Source organism: Anabrus simplex, chromosome 8, assembly GCF_040414725.1.
Source record: "Anabrus simplex isolate iqAnaSimp1 chromosome 8, ASM4041472v1, whole genome shotgun sequence".
Classification (NCBI taxonomy): Eukaryota; Metazoa; Arthropoda; class Insecta; order Orthoptera; family Tettigoniidae; genus Anabrus; species Anabrus simplex.
The window spans coordinates 88851988-88873501 of record NC_090272.1 but is presented as its reverse complement, the minus strand read 5'-3'; the positions used below and the strand labels follow the sequence as shown (position 1 = coordinate 88873501).

The 21514-nt window shown below is 38.0% G+C and overlaps 1 protein-coding gene across 1 annotated transcript in view; it reads right to left on the bottom strand.

Annotated features, from left to right (window-relative positions):
* The window catches only part of LOC136878820 (uncharacterized), a 108858-nt gene that overhangs the window by 41439 nt on the left and 45905 nt on the right, over positions 1-21514 (bottom strand). The window contains exon 4 of the mRNA XM_067152322.2: positions 17496-18767. Within this exon, the coding sequence (XP_067008423.2) occupies positions 17496-18767 (1272 nt within the window). The remainder of the gene's footprint in view (positions 1-17495; positions 18768-21514) is intronic.

Sequence of the window (21514 nt, the reverse complement as noted above, 5' to 3'; positions counted from 1 at the left end):
TGTACTAGAATTAAGTATCTTACCTCGGTGGAACTGCTTTTATTTTTCAACATAGTCTCCCTGTAGACTAATAATGCATTTGGTCCAGTGATGTTCCAATGCCTTGATCCCAACTCGAAAATGAAATTCCTCCAGGCCTGCAAAATACCTCTCCAATTTGGCTGTCAGTTCTTCCCTTGTAGAAAATCTCCGTCCACCGAGGAAAATTTTCAGCTTTGGGAATTAGATGAAAGTCTGATGGTGCCAAATCAGGTGAATAAGGTGGATGTGGCAACAATTCGTATGTATCTTTTCCTGTAGTTGGTCTAGGAGGTTTGCATAGTATTGCCCTGTAATTGTTTGGCCAGTAGGAAGATAATATATCAGCAGAATGCCTTTTGCATCCCAGAAAACTGAGGCCATGACCTTTCCGGCCGAACGCACTGCCTTTGCTTTCTTTGGTGGTGGTGAATCAGTATGTTTCCACCGCTTTGTCTCTGGGGTATAGTAGTGGACCCAATTTTCATCTGTAGTCACAAACCGGCGCAAAAAATCTTGTTGGTTGCACTGAAAACGGGCCAGACTTTGTTCAGACATTTCCAATCTGGTGCGTTTATTGTCCAATGTCAAGAGCCGCGGCACCCATCTTGCAGATAATTTTTTTATACCCAATTCTTCGGTTAAAATATAATATACCCATTCAGAAGACATCCTTACAGCTTCAGCAATCTCCCGCACTTTCAGTCGACGATCCTCCATGTCCATTTAATGCACTTTTGCGATGAATTCTGGGGTCGTCCACTACACGGATCATCACCCAGGCTCTCCCGACCAAATTTAAACTCGCTGGTCCACTTGGCAACAGTTGAAAATGAAGGAGCAGAGTCCCCCAGTGTGTTCTGAAAGTCGGCATGAATTTCCTTTGCTTTCATACCTTTCTTTACAAAGTATTTAATCACTGCTTGAATCTCAGTTTCTTCCACTGTCACAAATCACTATGCGGGAACAACAACAAAGAGTCATCACTACCACACTCCTCCAGCTGGAGCACTGACGCGCCACGTGTTCACTCACAAAGGATGTGTGATTATTGTGCGGGAACCTTGTTGCTCTAGCACTGACATCTAGTGGTGATTCCGAGAACTTTTCAAACCGTCCTCGTATGACGAGAGCAGAGTACATATGCCATCCGGTTCGGTGTTTATGACATTAATTACTGCACTGTTACCTAGTATTATGCATTGATTCCTCTCTTCATTAAACCCGGTGATGAGGCACGACACATTAACATACGGTAGTTACATGGTAAAAGGACGTTGCTACATGATTTCAAGACATCATGTTTTGCGAACAGATGGTATAACAGTTCGCTAGGCTCAGAGTCATGTGCAAAATGTGCTCGCTGAACAATAGTACCATACAGTATGCCTACAGGGGAATAGCACCCCTATAACCATGTGCACGTTAGTAAGGCTGCAGCAAACAATATTGAAAGCGTCTGCTGAATCATACTGTATAAATATTGAAATAGTATTTTGTTCAGAGAGCCTGGGTAACTAATATTTGACAGAGTGAAATACTGCTTGTTAATTAATTACATAAGATGTATATATTACAGAAGAAATCCTGTTCCATATTTACATACATTCTACAGTGTGATGGCAGTAGTGCCACACCTATAGCTTAGATCCTTTCCAACAGAACAAATATGACCTAGGCCACCATAGCTCCATTGGTAGAGCAAATAGCGTGGAATTGGGAGGTTGTAGGTTCGGATCCTACTGGTGTCCAGTTGACCCTTTTTGTTCTGTACATAACATTGGACCCTACCCGCGTCCAGGTGAGACATAGCTATCACTCCGGCTAGTCAGATGTAGTCTCAGGGTATACACAAGCAAGAAAAATGTTTAATTTTTCTATAAGTCAGGATTTACGTGAATTTCTAGAAAGACGCAACGTCCGTACGCGATACCATCCGATGAACGTCTTCATCTTACCGCATAGATTCACAAATTCATCTTCGACCATAATTTCATAACGCAACTCACTTAAAAATACCTCACATACTAAGTCAGTCTACTATCTACCACTATAAATGATCACTCATTGAATTATGAAAATAATCAAGAAACATATTTATTAAACTAATAAATTATTGAAAGAAATTAGAATAAATATCTTAATGAAATCCTTAATTGTTGATTGAAATAAATATTATTCCATTGAAATTAAAGTTTAAGTCAGCGCTGGCTTATTTTTAAATTATCATGATATTATGAATACAATATTTCTGAAATGAAGTCAAAATATCCCTAATTATCCTTGAAAAAAATTAAGTTAATCATTCAAGTGCATTAATATGACACAATTACATCATCATTAAGAAAAATTCAGGATTCCTCCACATAAATTACACATTTTAAAATATTAAACTCTGAATTCGTTAACGTCGAATATCACTCTGATGAACAGCATTATGACGACTGACGTGCTAAGGTTTTCGTCCCTACTGCCACTTAAATTACGGCTCCTAGTCTAATATCTCTTCATTTAAAATTCTAACTTAAAATATAAAACAATACTCAACATATAAAATAATCTATCTCCCTATCCTACCTGTATAATTCTTAATTCATTGTATCTCGGTTCAATATGCGTTCAGCCGTTAAGCTTATCTTAAATATATCTTGTGTGCAAGAAGTTCAACAAGTATCTTCAGTGTAACATCTCGGTATTATGCTTGTACGTCGGCTACATATATCATCTTGCCTACCTCACATTTCATATTTTCTGAGAATACATCTCGAAACTCACATATCTATCTATTAACAGCTGTAACTATTATCAAATCATCTTCAATTCTCAACTGTATACGAATTTTAACCATCCATACCTTATAAGTTACTCCCGTGGCGTGTTCCTTTTCAGTATTTGCATCGTCTAACTGCAACAATTCCATTCATACTTAACGTCTATTCATCGCATATATGTCTCATTAACTATCATGATGCGTAATATTATACTTAACTCATCTAATAAAACTCCTTATTATCATTTATAACCTTCAATTAATACACTCTTAACTTCCTCAATATCTATACTCAACACGTATAACCTTCTTTATATCATTTGCTACTGTTGACACATAACGTTTTTCTCCGCGTAAATATTCCTTTTCATTGACCAATCCACTATAAAAATACGATGCATAACCTTAAATACCGTATATGTACTTTTAACAATATTATTCGACAAGGAATAATTTGACTCTAAATATCACTTCTCAATACGCGATCCACCTATGATGTAATCTGCAACTGGATGGCTTACGAAACTCATAGATATTATTCATCATTTGACACTCTTTGAAATCAGCTGTTATATTACTTTCCTTCTTAACCGTATTCTCATTTACCTCGTCGAATCACTTGTTAATACGTAACCATACTCCACGAGATATCCTTCTAATTCTACACTGACTTAATATATCATTAGTATCTTAAGTATAATGCACTTCACTTCAAACGTTTCACTTGCACACTTAATTATCTCATACTTAGGCTATTCTATTCTACCGCATGTACCACAAAAAATACATGAATAAAGAATTATGTTACTTAATATAAACACTTAGCTCGTCTTTCATCATCTCGGGCCTCAGTTGCTCTCCTTCTGCTCGTCACATGGCTAATTGGTTGGCCATGGTTCGATGTCTGTCTGGATTCCTCATCTTAGGTTGATCTGGCTGGGCGACATCCTCCTCTCCTTTCGGGTAGTTTTAACTGCTCGGATGATATCTCCCTCTAGGTCGGTCCATCTGGGTGTTTAGCAGACCATCATCTTCTTGGAAAAACTGCCGATAAGATCAAATATTTCTGAGAAGTACATATTCATTTTAGACTTTAATTAAAGTAATATTTCTTTTAAGCTATTTTTTCTCAATCTTCTTCCATGAAATAATCGTTCGATTCTCTAAGTTCGCGTAAAATAATTTGTGCCTCATCTTGCTCTAATCTTCAGAATTTAAATTATTTAATTTCAGAAATATTGTTTCTTCCACGACTTCTCCTTTAATACAGTAATTCTCTGCTATCGTTTCCTCTTCCTACGGCTTCCAGTTTCTGTTTTCGTAGTATAACTGATCTTGTACTTCGGGACAATCAGTACACGTATTTGGATGAATTTTCATAATTCTCGGTGTATTTTATATCTTCCACCGTATTTTTATGCGTTGTTTCACCGTCTTCTTCAATATTATTGAAGCTTTTCCTCGGTATTTCTACTAGAATCTTGGTAATCTCCTTATTTCCACAGAGCGATATCAGTGCACTTCTTATTCTCTTGAGTTAAATTTTTCAAGTGATTTTTTTCTCAATAATCTCTTCTATTTTACTTGTTTTTGAAACAATCTACTCGACTTTACTCTGTTCTGCACCACCTTCATAATATAGTAGTTTCGAGTAAGTCATGGCCTCCTATTGTGTTTAAATGTTAAGACTTTGTTATGTACTCTTTTTAGCTTGAGTGGTCTATACCTTCCGTAGGCGCCATTTTGGAATACATCCAAAAATGCAACGGGCACAACATCTATTCAACAGGTATTATATGTACGGAACACGACCTAATAGGTTGAAAGTTGATTTTGATTACAATGCAGCTACCACAACAAAACACTGTCACACATGACTCCACCACTGCTTCTCCTTCTACTTCCATTAATGAAGGATCGCCACCCTATGAACCACCAGAGACTAGATGTCTGCAGAATTATCTTTTAAGAGAACAAGTAATCAAAGCTGAGATTATATGGTGCATGCATACTGTTGTGCAACACCATTCTTTACATGCTAGTGAAACTAGTGTACGTTTGTTCCAAGACTCTAATAGCTTCACAACTGCACAAAACGAAAGTTGCATATACAGTCACTCATGGTTTGGTTCCCTATTTTCATAAACAAGTTCTTGGAATGTGTAGTAAGTGCACACATTTCACCATTGGTTTTGACGAGTCACTGAATAAAATTTCTCAGATGGGCCTTTGGATCTTGTAGTTTGTTGTTTTAATCCTGACACAAATGAGGTATGCACTTCTTGTTTTGATTCCTGCTTTCCTTTGTCACTCTACCTCCTCAGATTTGTTAAATGGTTTTTTGCACGCACTGCAAGGACTCAGTCTAAAAAAAAAAAAAAAAAAAAACTCTTACAAATTTCAATGGATGGTCCAAATGTTAATAAAAAGTTCCTTCAGGATATGAATCATTTATTAACACGTTGGACACCACAGCGGACACCGGGGTTTATTTTTGGACTTCCTGCTAGGCCATGGTGGACACGGGTGTCCGCTGGCTCAAAATTGGTAAAGTACGCACTTTTCTCACTTTATATGGAATATGACCATATAGAATATCTGTCAGATCCCATTCGGTTATAATTAATGCACCAGGCTTCAAAATTATACATTCAGGTACAATAAATTCTATTTTCAAGGACACGGGTGTCTGCTGGCTCAGAATTGATAACGTACATTATCTGTTTTTGTACGGTTTTGTGCTCTTTTATACCCTCCCATGAAAATACAAACACAAGATATATTGGTACAAACTCTGATAAATTATGCAATAACATTAGAAAATTATAAGATATACTGATACACACTCAGACAAATTAGGCAATGTAATTAGAAAATTATAAGATATATTGATACACACTCAGACAAATTAGGCAATGGAATTAGAAAATTATAAGATATATTAGTAGAAGCTCAGACAAATTAGACAATGGAATTATAAAATTATAAGATATTGTGATACAAACTCAGACAAATTAGACAATGAAATTAAAAATCTGAAGACCATCCTTCAATATAGCAAGAAAAGATGCCGACAGTGGGTAGCTATCTTTGTCGACTATCAGAAGGCATATGACTCCGTGGATAGAATCACACTCTTCAACACCTAAAGAGAACTGGGACTAAATGAAAAAATTAATAGGTTGGTGCAAGCCACCCTGCACAACACCACTTCCAAAGTTAAGTTTAGAGGTCAATTATCAGAGAGCTTCACAATCAAAACAGGGGTGAGGCAAGGAAATGGTATCTCATGCATATTATTTAACTGTGTCCTGGAAAAGATCATAAGAGAATGAACCAGGTCATTCATTACCTGAGAACACCGGATTAAGCATGGGGTTTAAAGCAGACAATTTGAGGATTCCATGCCTGGCCTTTGCTGACGACCTTACTTTATTAGCGAACGACAGGCATGAAGCCACTGTGCAGCTTCAAACACTGCACTCTATAGCATCTAAAGCGCGTCTCTTGATCAACATTGGAAAGACGGAGTTTATCACCAACATCAAAGATGCCTCTCCAACAATGGGAGTCAGTGATACAAAGCATTTCAAGAGAGCTAAAAATGTGAAGTATCTTGGAGAGTGGATATCGGTACAAAGCATTTCAAGAGAGCTAAAAATGTGAAGTATCTTGGAGAGTGGATGTAGGAGGACCTAAGTGAAATGATGGCTCTTCAACAAAGGAAAATCAAATTAGACAAGGCCTACCATGCCTGCAGAAGACTGTATGCCTCAAAGCATTTATCAAAGAATGTAAAACTGAGACACTCTAATGGAGTAGTCAGACCATCAGTCCTCTACACAGCAGAATGCCTATCCCTAACTAAAAAGACCCCACTGAGAGCCCTGGAAGTGCAAGAACAGAAATTCCTGAGAAGAATAATAGGGCCAAGGATCCTACCAGATAGAAGGTGATGGTAAAAACCCAACAATGAGCTCAACCAGCATCAAGAAAACCTCACTGATGCCATCAGAAGAAAACTTCTTTCTATGGACACCTACACAGAATGGATCCTAACAGATTATCCTATAAGATCTTCAAGATTGCTAAAAAAGGTAAAGTTACTGGATTCCCCTGGACCAAGCAAGTGGACTAAGATCTTGCAGAGCTTAATATTAACCCTTTCCACTCGAATTATTTGTACGTCCTGATTTCTCCCAACTCGCATTTCTTTCTGTCAGCATTCTTCATATTTTATGTATGTATGCTAGTGGCTTTACATCGCACCGACACAGATAGGTCTTATGGCGACGATGGGACTGGAAATGGCTAGGAGTGGGAAGGAAGCGGACATGGCCTTAATTAAGGTACAGCCCCAGCAATTGCCTGGTGTGAAAATGGGAAACCACGGAAAACCATTTTCAGGGCTGCCGATAGTGGGGTTCGAACCTACTATCTCCCGAATACTGGATACTGGCCGCACTTAAGCAACTGCAGCTATCAAGCTCGGTCTCTTCATATTTTAAAACCTGGTGTTAAGTACTGGTTGTAACAATATATACAGGAAGAAACTACAAAATTAATGAATGTATGCTGTTTACATGACACAAAATCATGTTTTTCACTTTCTTAACGGTATGTCTTGAGTGTGTGGAAGCGTTCAAAGCAAATGCTTGGATGGAGCCCTGCTTGCTTATCCAACCAGTCTGCACTAAAATAATCCTGCATTTCTGCCTTACTGTTCATCCCCATGTTGATAATTGTACCAGTAAATGCCTTCAGCTCTTCTAATGTCACAGCTTTCCAAGAAAACCAGATAGATCTCTTCTGAATTAGAGTATTTTGTTGTAATTTCATTTCGGCAAATTTGTTTGTCTCATGGACAATAGAGGTTATCAACTGATCAGTAAAAAATAGCTACCAGTACTCTAGTTCTATTTTAAGTCTATTGCGACAATTTATGAATACACTGACTAATCTGTAAGGAAATTTGGGTAATCCTGCATCACTCGTTCTCCACGATCTCCAAGGTATGTTTGAAGTCAGTACTGTATCACTGGGACCAGGACGAGTCAAAATACTATCGCCTCCTCCATGATTTCTTGCGACGCTGATATCAATATTGCCATTTGAATCACTAATAGATATATCACTTTCATCCCCAGATTCAAAATTTTCATCACTTTCATGGTAACTATAAAAACAATCAGCCGAAATAAACGCAAGAATCTCAGCTTCGGTCAGACTGTGCACCGCCATGTTGCTTCACGCAACTGCTTTCCATTGTCAAGGAAACGTAGCAGTTTTGCCAAGCAAAGAGAAACTAAAACACACCTATTTGGTTTCTTTCGGTTTCCGGAAGGGACCAGCACTTACGAAACAAAGTACAAAAGCCCTGGCATTCCAGGTAACCTAGCAACGAGCGGCGAAACATTGTGTCGACCCAGGGTCGACACACGAGCTATAACGCTGAGTAACGGCTGTCGACCTCAGGTCAACACACGAGCAGAAAGGGTTAATCAAGCAACCATAACTGACAGGAATGCATACCGTTTAATGGTCAAAACTGAACCGTTCCTAACATCCCTTACATTAGGTAGCCACAAAGGAGCCAGGAATTGGTTAGAGGAGTGCAGGAAAGAATTCAGCGAGAAAATGAAGGAATACTGGGCCAACAGGAAGGCTCAAGAGGCCACTAAGAACACAATCCAGTATGCCAAAAGGGGCAGACAACAAAAACACAGCTAGACCACAAGCACCGTGGTCCGCAGATGGCCTAAACGCAAAGGAAAAAAATAGTGATAGACATTCAGACAAATTAGTGAATGGAATTAGAAAATTATAAGATATACTGATACAAACATAGACAAATTAGACAATGGAATTAGAAAATGTACACAGATGCCTTGGATGTACAGCCGGAACAACAACAAACTTTTTATTTGTGTTCCACGTTGAAGCATTCTAAACAAAAATGCGGTCCTCCTACACAGTCTCTACAGTAGGTGTTCACTTTCTTTACTTTGTTTTCTTCAATGATACCCGTTTTCTTACACAGTCTCTACAGTAGGTGTTCACTTTCTTTACTTTGCTTTTTCAATGATACCCTTCATCTTCTTGGAGTAACAGCCTCTACAGTACTTCCGGTTGTCACATGCTCGGCCAGCTTTCCGTGCAAAACAGTGTGATGATTTTGATCTCCGTTTCGGACAAGAATCCTGCAGGTGATCTTTCTTGGTGTCTTCCAGCAAACCTGTTATGACCGCTTCCCTGAATTTAGTGATAGATATTTCTTTGCCTGTCACCATTCGAAAAATAAAATGTGCGTTCACAACTGCTGTTCCCAGCAAAAGTTCAATGGCAATTTTTCTGTATCATTTCGCGGTTCGCCTCAGCGCTGTGCTGTAGCTGGACATTTGGTCAGATATATCAATTGAACCTTTTCCTGCACTGTAATCAACAATACCTGTTGGTTTGTGTAGTTCCAGTGCACCTCTGCATTTCAACAATCTGACCTGTATGCTTGGTAGATAGAAGCAGCACATCTCTCTTGTCGTGCCACTTGATGACACATATCCCTCTCTCATTCTCAAGAGTGTACTGCACCCGTCCAAGCCTGAGTCCCAACCAGCATTAATCTCAGGGGTGTTACGGTTCGTGATAAGGCGCTATCAAACAAATAAAAAATAAAATAAAAACAAACAATGAAGATACAGAATCTCCAATTTAAATATGGGCGTCAAGAAATTAGTACTGCAGGGTTGAATGGGGCATGCAAATATTTAACTTTAAGGCTCATCATTAAAAAAAAAAAAAAAAAAAAAGTAAATAAATAAATAAATAAAAAAATTATACTAACACAGATCACAAGGGATAATTGGGAGGCTACCTCCTAGAAAAAAAAAGGGGGACGGATATTTAAACGGTCATCAAGGGTTTACTATTCTACAATAACAAGAACTTGGTACTGTTACTGATAAACTGGATCATACACAAAATTTGTTAATCCTTATTTTCCCCTTATTTGGCAAATCATTCCTGAAAAACTATATAAATAGTTTTGACACTGTAGATCCTTATTTACCTATTAATATGGCAAATCATTTCTGAAATATTACATAAATTTGACACTGTAGACCACCCATCCACTTGGGTGGTTGAACCATAGATTTCCGAGGGTTGAAACGACGAACCTCATGACAATACCACGACCAAATGTGGTCGAGACCCTATACCTGTTGGAAAGGTGAGCACGAGCACTTAATATGTTGTTGCCTTTACCTTTCCTGAGATGAGACCAACCCAGGATTATACAATACCTTCCCGGATTCCTACCCAAGATATGCTACTGTTAATGGAAGGAAAACGACAAAGGGACTTTAAGCTAAACGTCCAGATGTAGGGATTTGCCATCACATTTATCATCATAAACTTAACTTACTATTTACAACACCCTGACAATTATTATGTCATTTTACCAGCTGACTTCCTTATTCAATGTCAACATCATCCGAATGAATCCATAATAAAAATTATTAAATTAACATTTTTATTATTATTATGATCAGTGGTAATCATTATTATCTTAACCCGTAATCATCATAGATTTAGTATTTAATTTAATTTTTCAACATTATTATTCGCAGAAATAAGAAAGTATATTCTTCTTGTGCTTCTTCAATTATTATTCTCAATGATTGTCAATTGTTTCACAGCAGTTAACAATTATTAATCCATAACCTTCACAGTTCCAATCCTGTTTGGCACTAAGCGATCAGTTCATTCATGATTTACTTGGAATATTATAATTATTATTAATTTTTACATTTAAATTTCCAATCTTTAGAATTTAGTCACACATGTTACATCCCATATGAACAACCAAGATCCGATTTCATATCGGTCGGGACACAATAATGGTACTCGAACCGCAACCTTACTTCATTTCGTACTGTCATTAATTTATAGGACACCATGTTTTCCCAAGACAAATCTCAAATCCCATGGCACCTCATGGCTGGGAATCTCCATCCAGTCCCTGCGAGTGCTAAATTATTCCTCCCTTCTCCTTTGAAGTCCATTTATTCCAGTGGAACTCTTCAAATCATCAACATAAGTACGACTCAATTTTATCTCATGCCGGATTTCTGTCTTGCACGACTTCCAAAATAAAAAAATGGGCTTAACCCAATCTGGCCTTCAACATAACATGACCATCATATCCTAGTGCCTCTATCGCTTCTAAACACATGATTTTGATTATTACTGTGTCCAAAAACATTAAATCAACAAATAATTATTTAAATCACTTTTACTGCACGAATTAAAGGCTTCCACATGCCATATGTTATCTCAACATTTAAATTACTTTGAATATTATTCCGTAACTCCAGCCTGTGCCTTATTCACAAAGTATTACTATTTATTTATTTATTCCTGACTTACATTTGTGGCGGAGTTAGGGCTCACGGCTCTCTTACACTTAACCACTATAAACAATAAAATTTAAAAATGTAAACATAAAAGTAAGACATAGAAATTCTAAAAAGAAATAATACTATGGACAGATAATTTTAAGACTAAGTTAGGCCTACATATCAGTACAGTAGTGTGACAATACTACTACTACTACTACTACTACTACTACTACTACTATGTCCACTGGGAGTGTATTCCAGAGTCTCGATGCAGTAACTAAAAAGGAATGATTGCAGGAATTTGCTCGACTTAATGGAATTTCAAGTAGGAAACCAGAAGGGTACTAATTTCATGGAATGAGGAAAGGAAACGAAAATTAGAAGAGAGGTAAGTAGGAGTGTTCATCGAGAGCACTTGGTAAACAAGTGTCATTAGGTGAAAATTCCTTCGTTCATTTATGCGTAGCCATCTCAATGTTTTGAAATATGGTGTAACATGAGCGTCATGTCGCATTTGGAAGGCATATCATATGCATGAGTTTTGTGCTCGCTGAAGTCTCAAAGCTTGTTCAGCATTTAGATTGACTAGTACCGTATCACAGTAGTCTAAAATTGGGAATAGTAGTGCTTGGATTAATTTTAATTTTTGAGGAAAAGAATTCTTGTGACGTTTCAGGGGATATAGAGCTGCATGAACCTTTCTATGTACATTTGTTACATGTCCATTACAGGTCAGATTCTCATTGATGGAGAGTCCAAGATTAGTTACATTTTTAAGGTACAGTACAGCAATATCGTTGATTATGATTCGAAGAGGATTGATATTGCTTATTACATGTAATAATTTAGAGTTTCCTATGATAATACTTTGTGTTTTACGAGGATTTAGGATTAAGTGGTTGTTTTTAGCATAGGCGGTAAGCCTTTCAATATCCGAATTAATGTGCTGAACTGTTTCATGTAAATTGTTTGTAGTGGTGTGTTTGTATATCTGCATATCATTAGCATATAAGTGGTAATTGCAATACTGAAGTGAGGAAGATATGTCATTAATATGCAAGACGAACAGTAAGGGCCCTAGAACAAACGCTTGAGGGACACCGGATGATTTTACAGCCCATTGGGATCTTTGATTGTTTACCACTATGCACTGGCGAAGATTTGTAAGGTACGACTTGAAGAAATTTAGGGCTATCGGGCCAATATGCAGGGAGAGTAGCTTGGATAATAGTATGTCTATATTTACCGTGTTGAATGCACTACTAAAATCAAGGAGTGTCAGTATCGTCACCTGCCGTTTGTCCATTGCTAGTCTTATGTCATCTGTTACCCGAAGAAGTGCAGTTGTAGTACTGTGTCCCTTTCCGAAGCCAGATTGCAAAGGGTCAAAAAGAGAATGTCTGGTTAAGAACTCTACTACCTGCTCATGTACAACTCGTTCAAGAACTTTCGAGAGAGGGGGAAGAATCGAAATAGGCCGGTAATCAGATGGCGCATTTGCTGTGATACTGGTATGCTTTAATATTGGGGTTACTAGAGCATCCTTCCATGCAGTTGGAAACGTCCCTGTAGTGAGACAGTGGTTTACAATGTGGGTAATAATTGGTAGGACCGCGCCAATAATGATTTTTATAAAGCCTATTGGGATGTTATCTGCTCCTTTAGCTTGTGACTTCACTGAATTCAAAATATGCTTTACATCATTTACACTGACAGGGTGAAAAGAGAAATTATGTTCGTTTTCTGTAGGGTCGCTGATTCTTTTATTTCGATTGATATGATTTTGAGGTTGAGATTCCTTTATTTTGTTAGTTACGAAGTGAGAGTTAAGTATCGAGAGATATAGTTGGCACATATGGCTCTTTGTATTTTCCAACTCCCATAGCTCGAAGTTCGTTCCAGGGTTCACATGCATTTAAGTTCCTTGTTACATTTTTGATGTGATTAAATTTGTTATTGCGAATTAATTGCTTTGTTCGGTTATGTAAAAGACAATACTGTTCAAAGTCTAGTTCATTTAAAGTCGTGTCCATTTACCACTCCAATACTTCTAATGATTGTCATTCATGCTGTCTAATGGCAAAACTTTGCTGCACACATAATCATTGATATTTACACTCAACCAGTGCACTTTGGAGATTTATACATTCTTTTGTATTAAAATTTTAACATTTTGACAATTTATACACAGAGCTATTAATTGAAACTCTACACTTATGGCCTTCTATCTGACCCACTCTATTTTACACATTCATTCTTTGTTCCTCCTGGCACTTTAGGAGCCGGTGATATATTGCGATCACTTTGACGGTCTGGCACGCACTCGTTGTCCGAACACGGCACTTCTGTAATGTCAACGGCCGTGAGACTGATCAGGTATCTTTCATATTGGAAAGTCTACAGGCGAAACTTCATGTTTCCAGAATCGTCTTTCCTCGATCCTAACACAGTCAATTTTACTTTTACTCAGTTTTGCAAATGTTTATTAGTTGTTAGCGAGCTGTCGGTGTGCAATTACTGCTAGTAACACTACATTTATGGAGGCAAAGTTCCACTATCATAAAGACGAAGTAACAGCTTCAAACATTTTACAGAGTAGTTTACACGTACTGACGGTTCTAATAACTTTCACAGAGTGTGTTTACATGCACTGGATCACTACCCTAAAAGAACGTAGTGACCGCTCGAACAAACTTTTACAAGCGTGTCTTCTCAGTTGCCTGAACTGGTATTTATGTGAGTTTCATCCCCTCTCCGAGTTCATGAGAGGTCACGTTAGAGTGAGCAGTTCCAATTTCCCCCTTTGACTATATGCAGACCTGCTGGTGGCTTGCTCTTGGGGTCCACTAATGTGATTATATGATTCTTGCCTCTATGTCAAATCTCAACTCATTTCGATTGTTAGTAATTATAATACTTAAAATTTTTGCTCCTGTATTTTTGGCAGGCACATTCACGCCATTATTCGCGTCCATTGCTTGAAACCAATCAGAGAACAGCATCAGTGATTTCTGAGAATTACAACATTAAATATCCATTAATTACCAACTTTTAATATTAAGTCATGCTTCTAAAATTTTCCTCATTATGAATCTGTATTCAGTTTCCCTTTAGAAATTGAATCCATGAAGTTACTCTTTATATCACTTCCCATAATATAATGTTGGCTTGATTGCTTCTCCCTGCCAAATTTTACTATTGGCTCATAGCTATTACAAGATATTAGAATCATTCTGTATTGACGGTTTTCACTTTACAAAGGAAAAATTAAGTGTATCCTCCTAATTCAATACATCATAAATCAGATTCATAAATCTAATATCCCCATAAGACGCATTATCAATTTCAGAAATAGTCCAACCTATGAGGTATCTCGGTTCATTCACAAATTCCCCAAGTCACACTATCGTTTTCAAGCCAATACATCAGTAAAGAATTCCATCATTAGATGGAGTAATCAAATTCAAACATGTTTCGACTCATTTGAGCCATCTTCAGTGAAACAAAGGGTTAAAGTAAGTGTATCATCCACCAAAGATTGGATACATCACCGACCTTGAGGACATCCTACTAGACTTCTTACCCACGCATGAGCATGTTTTATTACTAGACCTCAATACTGACATCCTTAACGACAAAATGACTGAGACTAAACAACTAATCAACATATTTAAATCTTGTAAAATGACGATTTTGCCACTTAACGCAACACATCACACAGCCACGTCACATACATTACTGGACGTAATTGTGACAAATAACCCTGACAGGGTACTGACCCACGGGCAAATGTCTGCTTGTCGACTATCCAATCACGACTTAATTTATTTAGCTTATTCACTTAAATGCCCCAAGTACAGACCTAAATTAATTACATTCCAAGACCTAAAAAGTATAAATAACGAATCCCTATTAGACGATGCTGCAAGCATACCTTGGCATAATGTCCATATTTTAGATAATATAGATGACAAAGTGGAATTCTTAAACACACAACTGCTAGCTCTTCTCAATAAACACGCGTCAAAACGCACTGCTCGCGTAACACGCCCTGCGGCTCCATGAATGACTCAGGAAATATGAGACTTAATGACAGAGAGAGACAAAGCTTTCAGAAAATTTAAAACTAGCCAAGTACCAAACGATTTTGACCTGTACAAGACCCTTCGTAACAGGACCACACAGGCCGTACGGAATGCTAAAATAAGACACTCACAGAACATTTTGCTAATCCGGAACACGACAACAATCTGGAAAACCATTTAGAAAATGGGCATAGGTGGAAATAAAATACATACTGTTGACATTAAACTACCAATGGATGATTTAAACCAATACCTTACTACAAGACCCGTTAACACTGACGAGACAACAAAAGAACAGACTATTAACAAAATCCTACACAATGGCAATACTAACAATGGAGGAGGACAGTTATATTTTTCACTCGTAACTCCTGCAGAAGTGAGACAAATTGCACAATCAATAAAGACAACTGCGACAGGATGTGACGAGATTGTTCCACAGTTACTGTTAAAAACTCTAGACATAATCCTACCAACTCCAACCCACATCATTAATACCTCACTGATAACTAGCATATTCCCTTCCCTTCGGAAATGTGCAATTGTTCGCCCACTCCCACAGACCAACAATCCTGTGGAAACCAAAGACTTTCGATCCATTTGCATTTTACCATTTCTTTCCAAAATTTTGGAGAAAATAGTTCACAGACAAATAACCGCATATTTAAATAACAATATACTTCTTGACAAATACCAGTCTGATTTTAGAAGCAATCATAGCACAACTACTGCACTACTTAAAGTTACAAACGACATAGGAGTAGCTATGGATAAGGGAGAAGTTACTGTTTTCTCTCTTCTAGACCTTAGTAAGGCCTTCGACTGCGTTGACACGGACATACTAATAGCAAAATTACGTGCTCTTAATTTCTCACAAAGCACACTATCCTGGATGTATTCCTATCTCTCTGATCGCCGGCAGTGTGTATCAACAGGTGAAAATTTATCTTCATGGCAATCTGTAGATACTGGAATACAACACGGGTCAGTGCTAGCACCACTCCTATTTTCGATCTTCATTTCAGGACTAACACAAGTAATTAAACATTGTCAATATCATGTGTATGCAGACGACATACAAATATATACATGTGCACATCCTCGTGTCTTACCGACTGCATGTGGAAGCGAATGCTCACATATGATCCCATGCTAATATAGACACCCCTCTCGCACGACACTACATGATAGTCAAGTTAAACATTTAAAATTTACGTCCATTTTATCTGGCAGAAGAATTAATTTTGAGATCTTTTCTAAATTTCCTGACATTTCCCAGTTTTCCCATATTTTATTGAATTCCCTGATATTTCCCGTGTTTTATAGAATTCCCTTACATTTCCTGGTTTGCCATATGGGTGGACACCCTGTAGTAACAACGATGAAAACCAGAGAACGTCTGCAGTGTGGACTTCGTTCTTCTCAATAAATGACACAGCCCATACAGTGTACGGCCTTTGACCTCATGTGTTAAAGTGCAAGTCTTTAAAAACAGATTTGGTGAAGGCAGCAACTTTAGTACCGCTAGAAAAGGTGCGCGAGATGATATACAAGTGGTCAAATCACTTCAAGAAGTGTTTCACAGCAAAGGATAAATATTTTCAAGAATTCATGTAAAGTATCCTTTGTGTAGTCGGAAATGACTGAATAAATAAATAAATAAATAAATAAATAAATAAATAAATAAATAAATAAATAAAGTAAATAATAGTTTTCTGTGTCTATTGCTAGTTGATGGTTATGAATTTCATGTTTTTGGTCCGTATTGAACAATATATAAGTAATAATAATAATAACTTAAATGTTTCCACCTTTTCAATACAATATATTCACAAGATTACAAAATTATACGGTACTAGTTTCGACCCATCTAGGGGTCATCATCAGCCGTATTGGAGCAAAGATCATTTGTCTTAGGATTTCGCCACAAATGATCTTTGCTCCAATACGGCTGATGATGACCCCTAGATGGGTCGAAACTAGTACCGTATAATTTTGTAATCTTGTGAATATATTGTATTGAAAAGGTGGAAACATTTAAGTTATTATTATTATTACTTATTGCTAGTTGCCAAGATTCTGACCACTCAGTCATGGAGCCAAACTATACGTCTAAATAACAAACATGCAAATGTTGTAGTTGTCATTCTCTATACACTAGTTGCCTTTGTATGAGGGATAGAACTTATGGAATGACCAAGTAAATCTATGAAAGCCACTTACCTGTGCTAAATATTGTTCCAGGACCACTGAGAACTCCATTGGTTGCTTACATTGAGCACAGGTGGACTTATGAGCAGCTGAGGTTTTGGTGGTATTCAATGGAAGATCAGGTGATGCAAAAGTTGGTAATGAGGTGTTCATTGGTGAACCAGGTAATCTACTGAAAGAAACTGATGTTTGGAAGTTTGGTAATACAAATGTATCCTCATTATCAACACACCGTTTATATTGATCAAATGGTGAATTATGATACTGTGTATTTGATGGGCTGAAAAGATCAGGAGAAGTCGTTTTAATAAGTCCATTTTTCAAGGTCTGAGCATCTTTATCACAGGAATTACCACCTGGTGAAAAGTTTAACTTTGGGGAAACTCTTTGTGTGTCTTGATTACCAGCTGGAATTGATGAATCAGTCTTCAAAGTTTTTGACATATCTGGTAAGTCTTCAGCAGTAAAAGGAGTGAAGGAGGAATCAATGGCTATTATTTTGCTACGGGATTTAGGAGGAGTGTATGGAACACTTTTTAAGAATTTGTTGGTAGAACTTGGAGGAGTATAGGAAGGTCTTGTTGTGACCAATCCTGAAGGACAGCTGGGAGAACCAGAAGTTTCTATAAACTTGATGTCTTTCTGACAGTCTTTTGTAAGTTGGTTGGAGCATCTTAGCTTATAATCCCATGATGTATATCTTATATCATTAGAAACTTGTGGAGGTTTCTGAATGGTCACATTAGATCCATCAACCCAAAAATCAGCTGACTTATTCCTTAGTTGTTGACTTGGCTCATACGGATGTCTTGAGACAGGCGTGCTGGACCTGTGCTTTTCAGTTGTGTTCGATCTCTTTTGAGGTGTGGCTATCAGATGCTTTTCTTGAGGGGACCTACATTCACTAATTGAGATATTTTGAGATTTAATCTTTTTAATTTGTTTATACTTCTTTGAACTAAAATCAGATACTTGAGGTTGTTTATGAGAAGTCTCAACTTCTGTGCTGGAATTATCACTGAGAGATGAGTGTAAAGGTGACTTCTGCTCAAAGTGTTCACGATTTTTAGTCCTTCCACTGATACGAGAACACCGAACACGCAGAGGCGAAGGTAGTTCAAAAGATCTGACTTCTACTTTCGTCCCTGTATCACCAGGATCTTGATCAGGGTCTCTTTCTGATATTCCATTGCAGTCACCATGAGAGAAGTCTTTATAGCCTTCAGTCTGCTCCTGATGATGAGTAGGACTTGCCGATTGCGAAGCAAGGAAATTTTCCAAGCGCTGTAAACAGAACAAAATATCAAGTGAGATGTGAAGTAATATTGAATACAGTTATAACTTAATGCAATCCTGCTTTCAGTAATTATTCTAACCTTGATACTGACATGCAAATGAAAAATAAGCCAATCGATTGTGAGACTTATAATGGAATTCATAACAAAGTCTCCTGTGGAAATTCACTCTTTGGCAGCATAAAGGGCAAAGGAAATAGATACATCTACAGCAGCCACAGATCCAAAATTTCTTTGAGCCTCTGGATTAAATGGTTTACCAATGTCTGAATCTCCTAAATTTTATGATTTTTTTTAAAATACACAGACATTCTTTAAGTAAAAGGGCATGTTCTCACAACGTGCTCACGCCCACTGATGGAGGGGTGCATTCAACATTAAAATACTCCTCCTTTCCACAGGGCATAGAAATTGACATTCCTTGCCAGCACTTTGAGGTGAGGCCAAACTTCTGCTATTCTTAACATTTCATTGGTGCCAGAATATAAAGGTGGACAAGAAGTTTGTGTACAGAAAATGTATTTTCTTCTGATGAAGTAGTGGTGGTGGTTATCATTTTAAGAGGAAGTACAACTGGGCAACTATCCTCTATTAACATTAATCAGAGGGAAATGGAGGGGATCCAACACTTCAAAAAATAAAGGTATTGGCCAAAGAAAGACTTCCAAGGTCTCGAATGCTCTAATACTGTCAGGGTCAGAAAAGAAAAAGAGTTGACCAAAAGAGGTCGGATAGGATCGATGAAAGTGAGGAGCCTGGCACAAGTAAGTGGAAGTAATGCCAGGAAACAGCTAAGGGCCCCATGGTTGCCAACTCATGCTCCCAAGTTAAGAGACCCTGGGGTCCCTTTTAGTCGCCTCTTACAACAGTCAGGGGATACTGTGGGTGTTATTCTACTGCCCCCACCCATAGGGGGACTTCTTTTGATGAGGTAGGTAACTTTGTGGTGAGTGTTCTACTCACTTCAGTTACCATACCTCACCATATCTCTTTTTGCTTACAAAGTTACATCTGCAAGGCAACCACTATTAGTCATTAATGTACCAATACGTAATTTTTTTTTTCCAACAAGAAGTTATATGGATTGAAATCTTGTCGAACTTAGGGGCTGTGCCAACTGAGATTCTCCTGTGCTGGATTAACCTCAAAGAACAGCCAGATTAACCCACTGGCGCAGTCACAGAATTGTTCTGTGTTCCACTGTGATGGGCCTATGGTGGGGCCATGGAATTGCTCCGTGTTCTCACATTACGGACGCAATTTAATAATCTCATTGAGAAATGTTAGTATTTACTTCTACAACAATTTGCTTTACGTCGCACTGATAGAGATAGGTGTTATGGAAATGATGGGATAGGAAAGATCTAGGAGTTTGAAGGAAGTGACCGTGGCCTTAATTAAGGTACAGCCCCAGCATATGCCTGGTGTGAAAATGGGAAACCACCGAAAACCATCTTCAGGTCTGCCGACAGTGGAGTTCAAACCCACTATCTTCCGAATGCAGGCTGATAGCCAAGGAAGAATACTCAACAGGTAGGCCATTCTGGGCATGTGTGCTGCCATTGGTCAGCGTCTTGTGACGTCATCGGAAAGAACACATCTGCGGTCTGTAATCTCCTCTTGCATTAAATGCTGTACGTAAAGCAACATTTATCGTTCCTTTTGCGTTTTCAAACTGGAATGTTTTTCTTTTATGACTTGGAACATATATTTAAATCATGAATATGTTTAGTGCATGAGAGCAAAATAGAAAATATTTATCTTAGGGCAAATTATAGTACATAATGTATGTGCCAGCCTCGTAAGCCTCAGTTAGGCATGTTAGTTGTTAATAATCATATTACAATGAATAGGTAGTTCTTAAAATTGTTTTAACATTTTTCTTCTTTATCAGACAAGACAGATGTGGATTTTGCAAGGCTATCCTTCCACTATCTGCAGGCTACGGCGCTCAGTGGGCTGTTGGTTCTTCTTTACTGCATTCTTCTTCATTGCTTCCCATTTGGCCTTTTTGTTCAAATGTCTGATACGAATGAAAGTCCTTGTCCTTACATATAAGGCAGTGATTTTCCTATCAACTTCGGGAAATTTCAAGTATATAGTTGATGTTAATGTTTCCATTACTTTGTAGCACCTTGAAATACAGTGCCTGTGGAAAGAAGCAAAAATAACTTCAAACTCCATTGTCGTAGCAAACCACTCCGGGAAAGGAGAAGTGAAATAATAGTGATCCAGTCTTGTTCAGAAAATAGTTTCGGATCAAGACAACATATATCCGTTTTTGTTCCCAATGAACTGTCAATGTTTTTACACTTGTAGGCGACGTAACCTGACAAGTATTTTAAAACATCGTCTGTTACATCTTCATTAGGAATCGTTAAAACTGCTTAGGTCAGTATCATGTAGCAAGTTTTCTTTACTTCTATCAAAACTCAAAACATCGGACGGGTTGTAGGTCACTTCGATGCAAAGTTCGCTGAAAAGGAAATTCTGGAATTCATCTTCAGTTCCTTCGTCAGGTGTCAGGGAGTCAGAAAATGTAGAAAGTTGACTTCTGTCCTACAGGGCGAGTTGGCCGTGCGCATAGAGGCGCGCGGCTGTGAGCTTGCATCCGGGAGATAGTAGGTTCGAATCCCACTATCGGCAGCCCTGAAAATGGTTTTCCGTGGTTTCCCATTTTCACACCAAGCAAATGCTGCGGCTGTAAATTAATTAAGGCCACGGCCACTTCCTTCC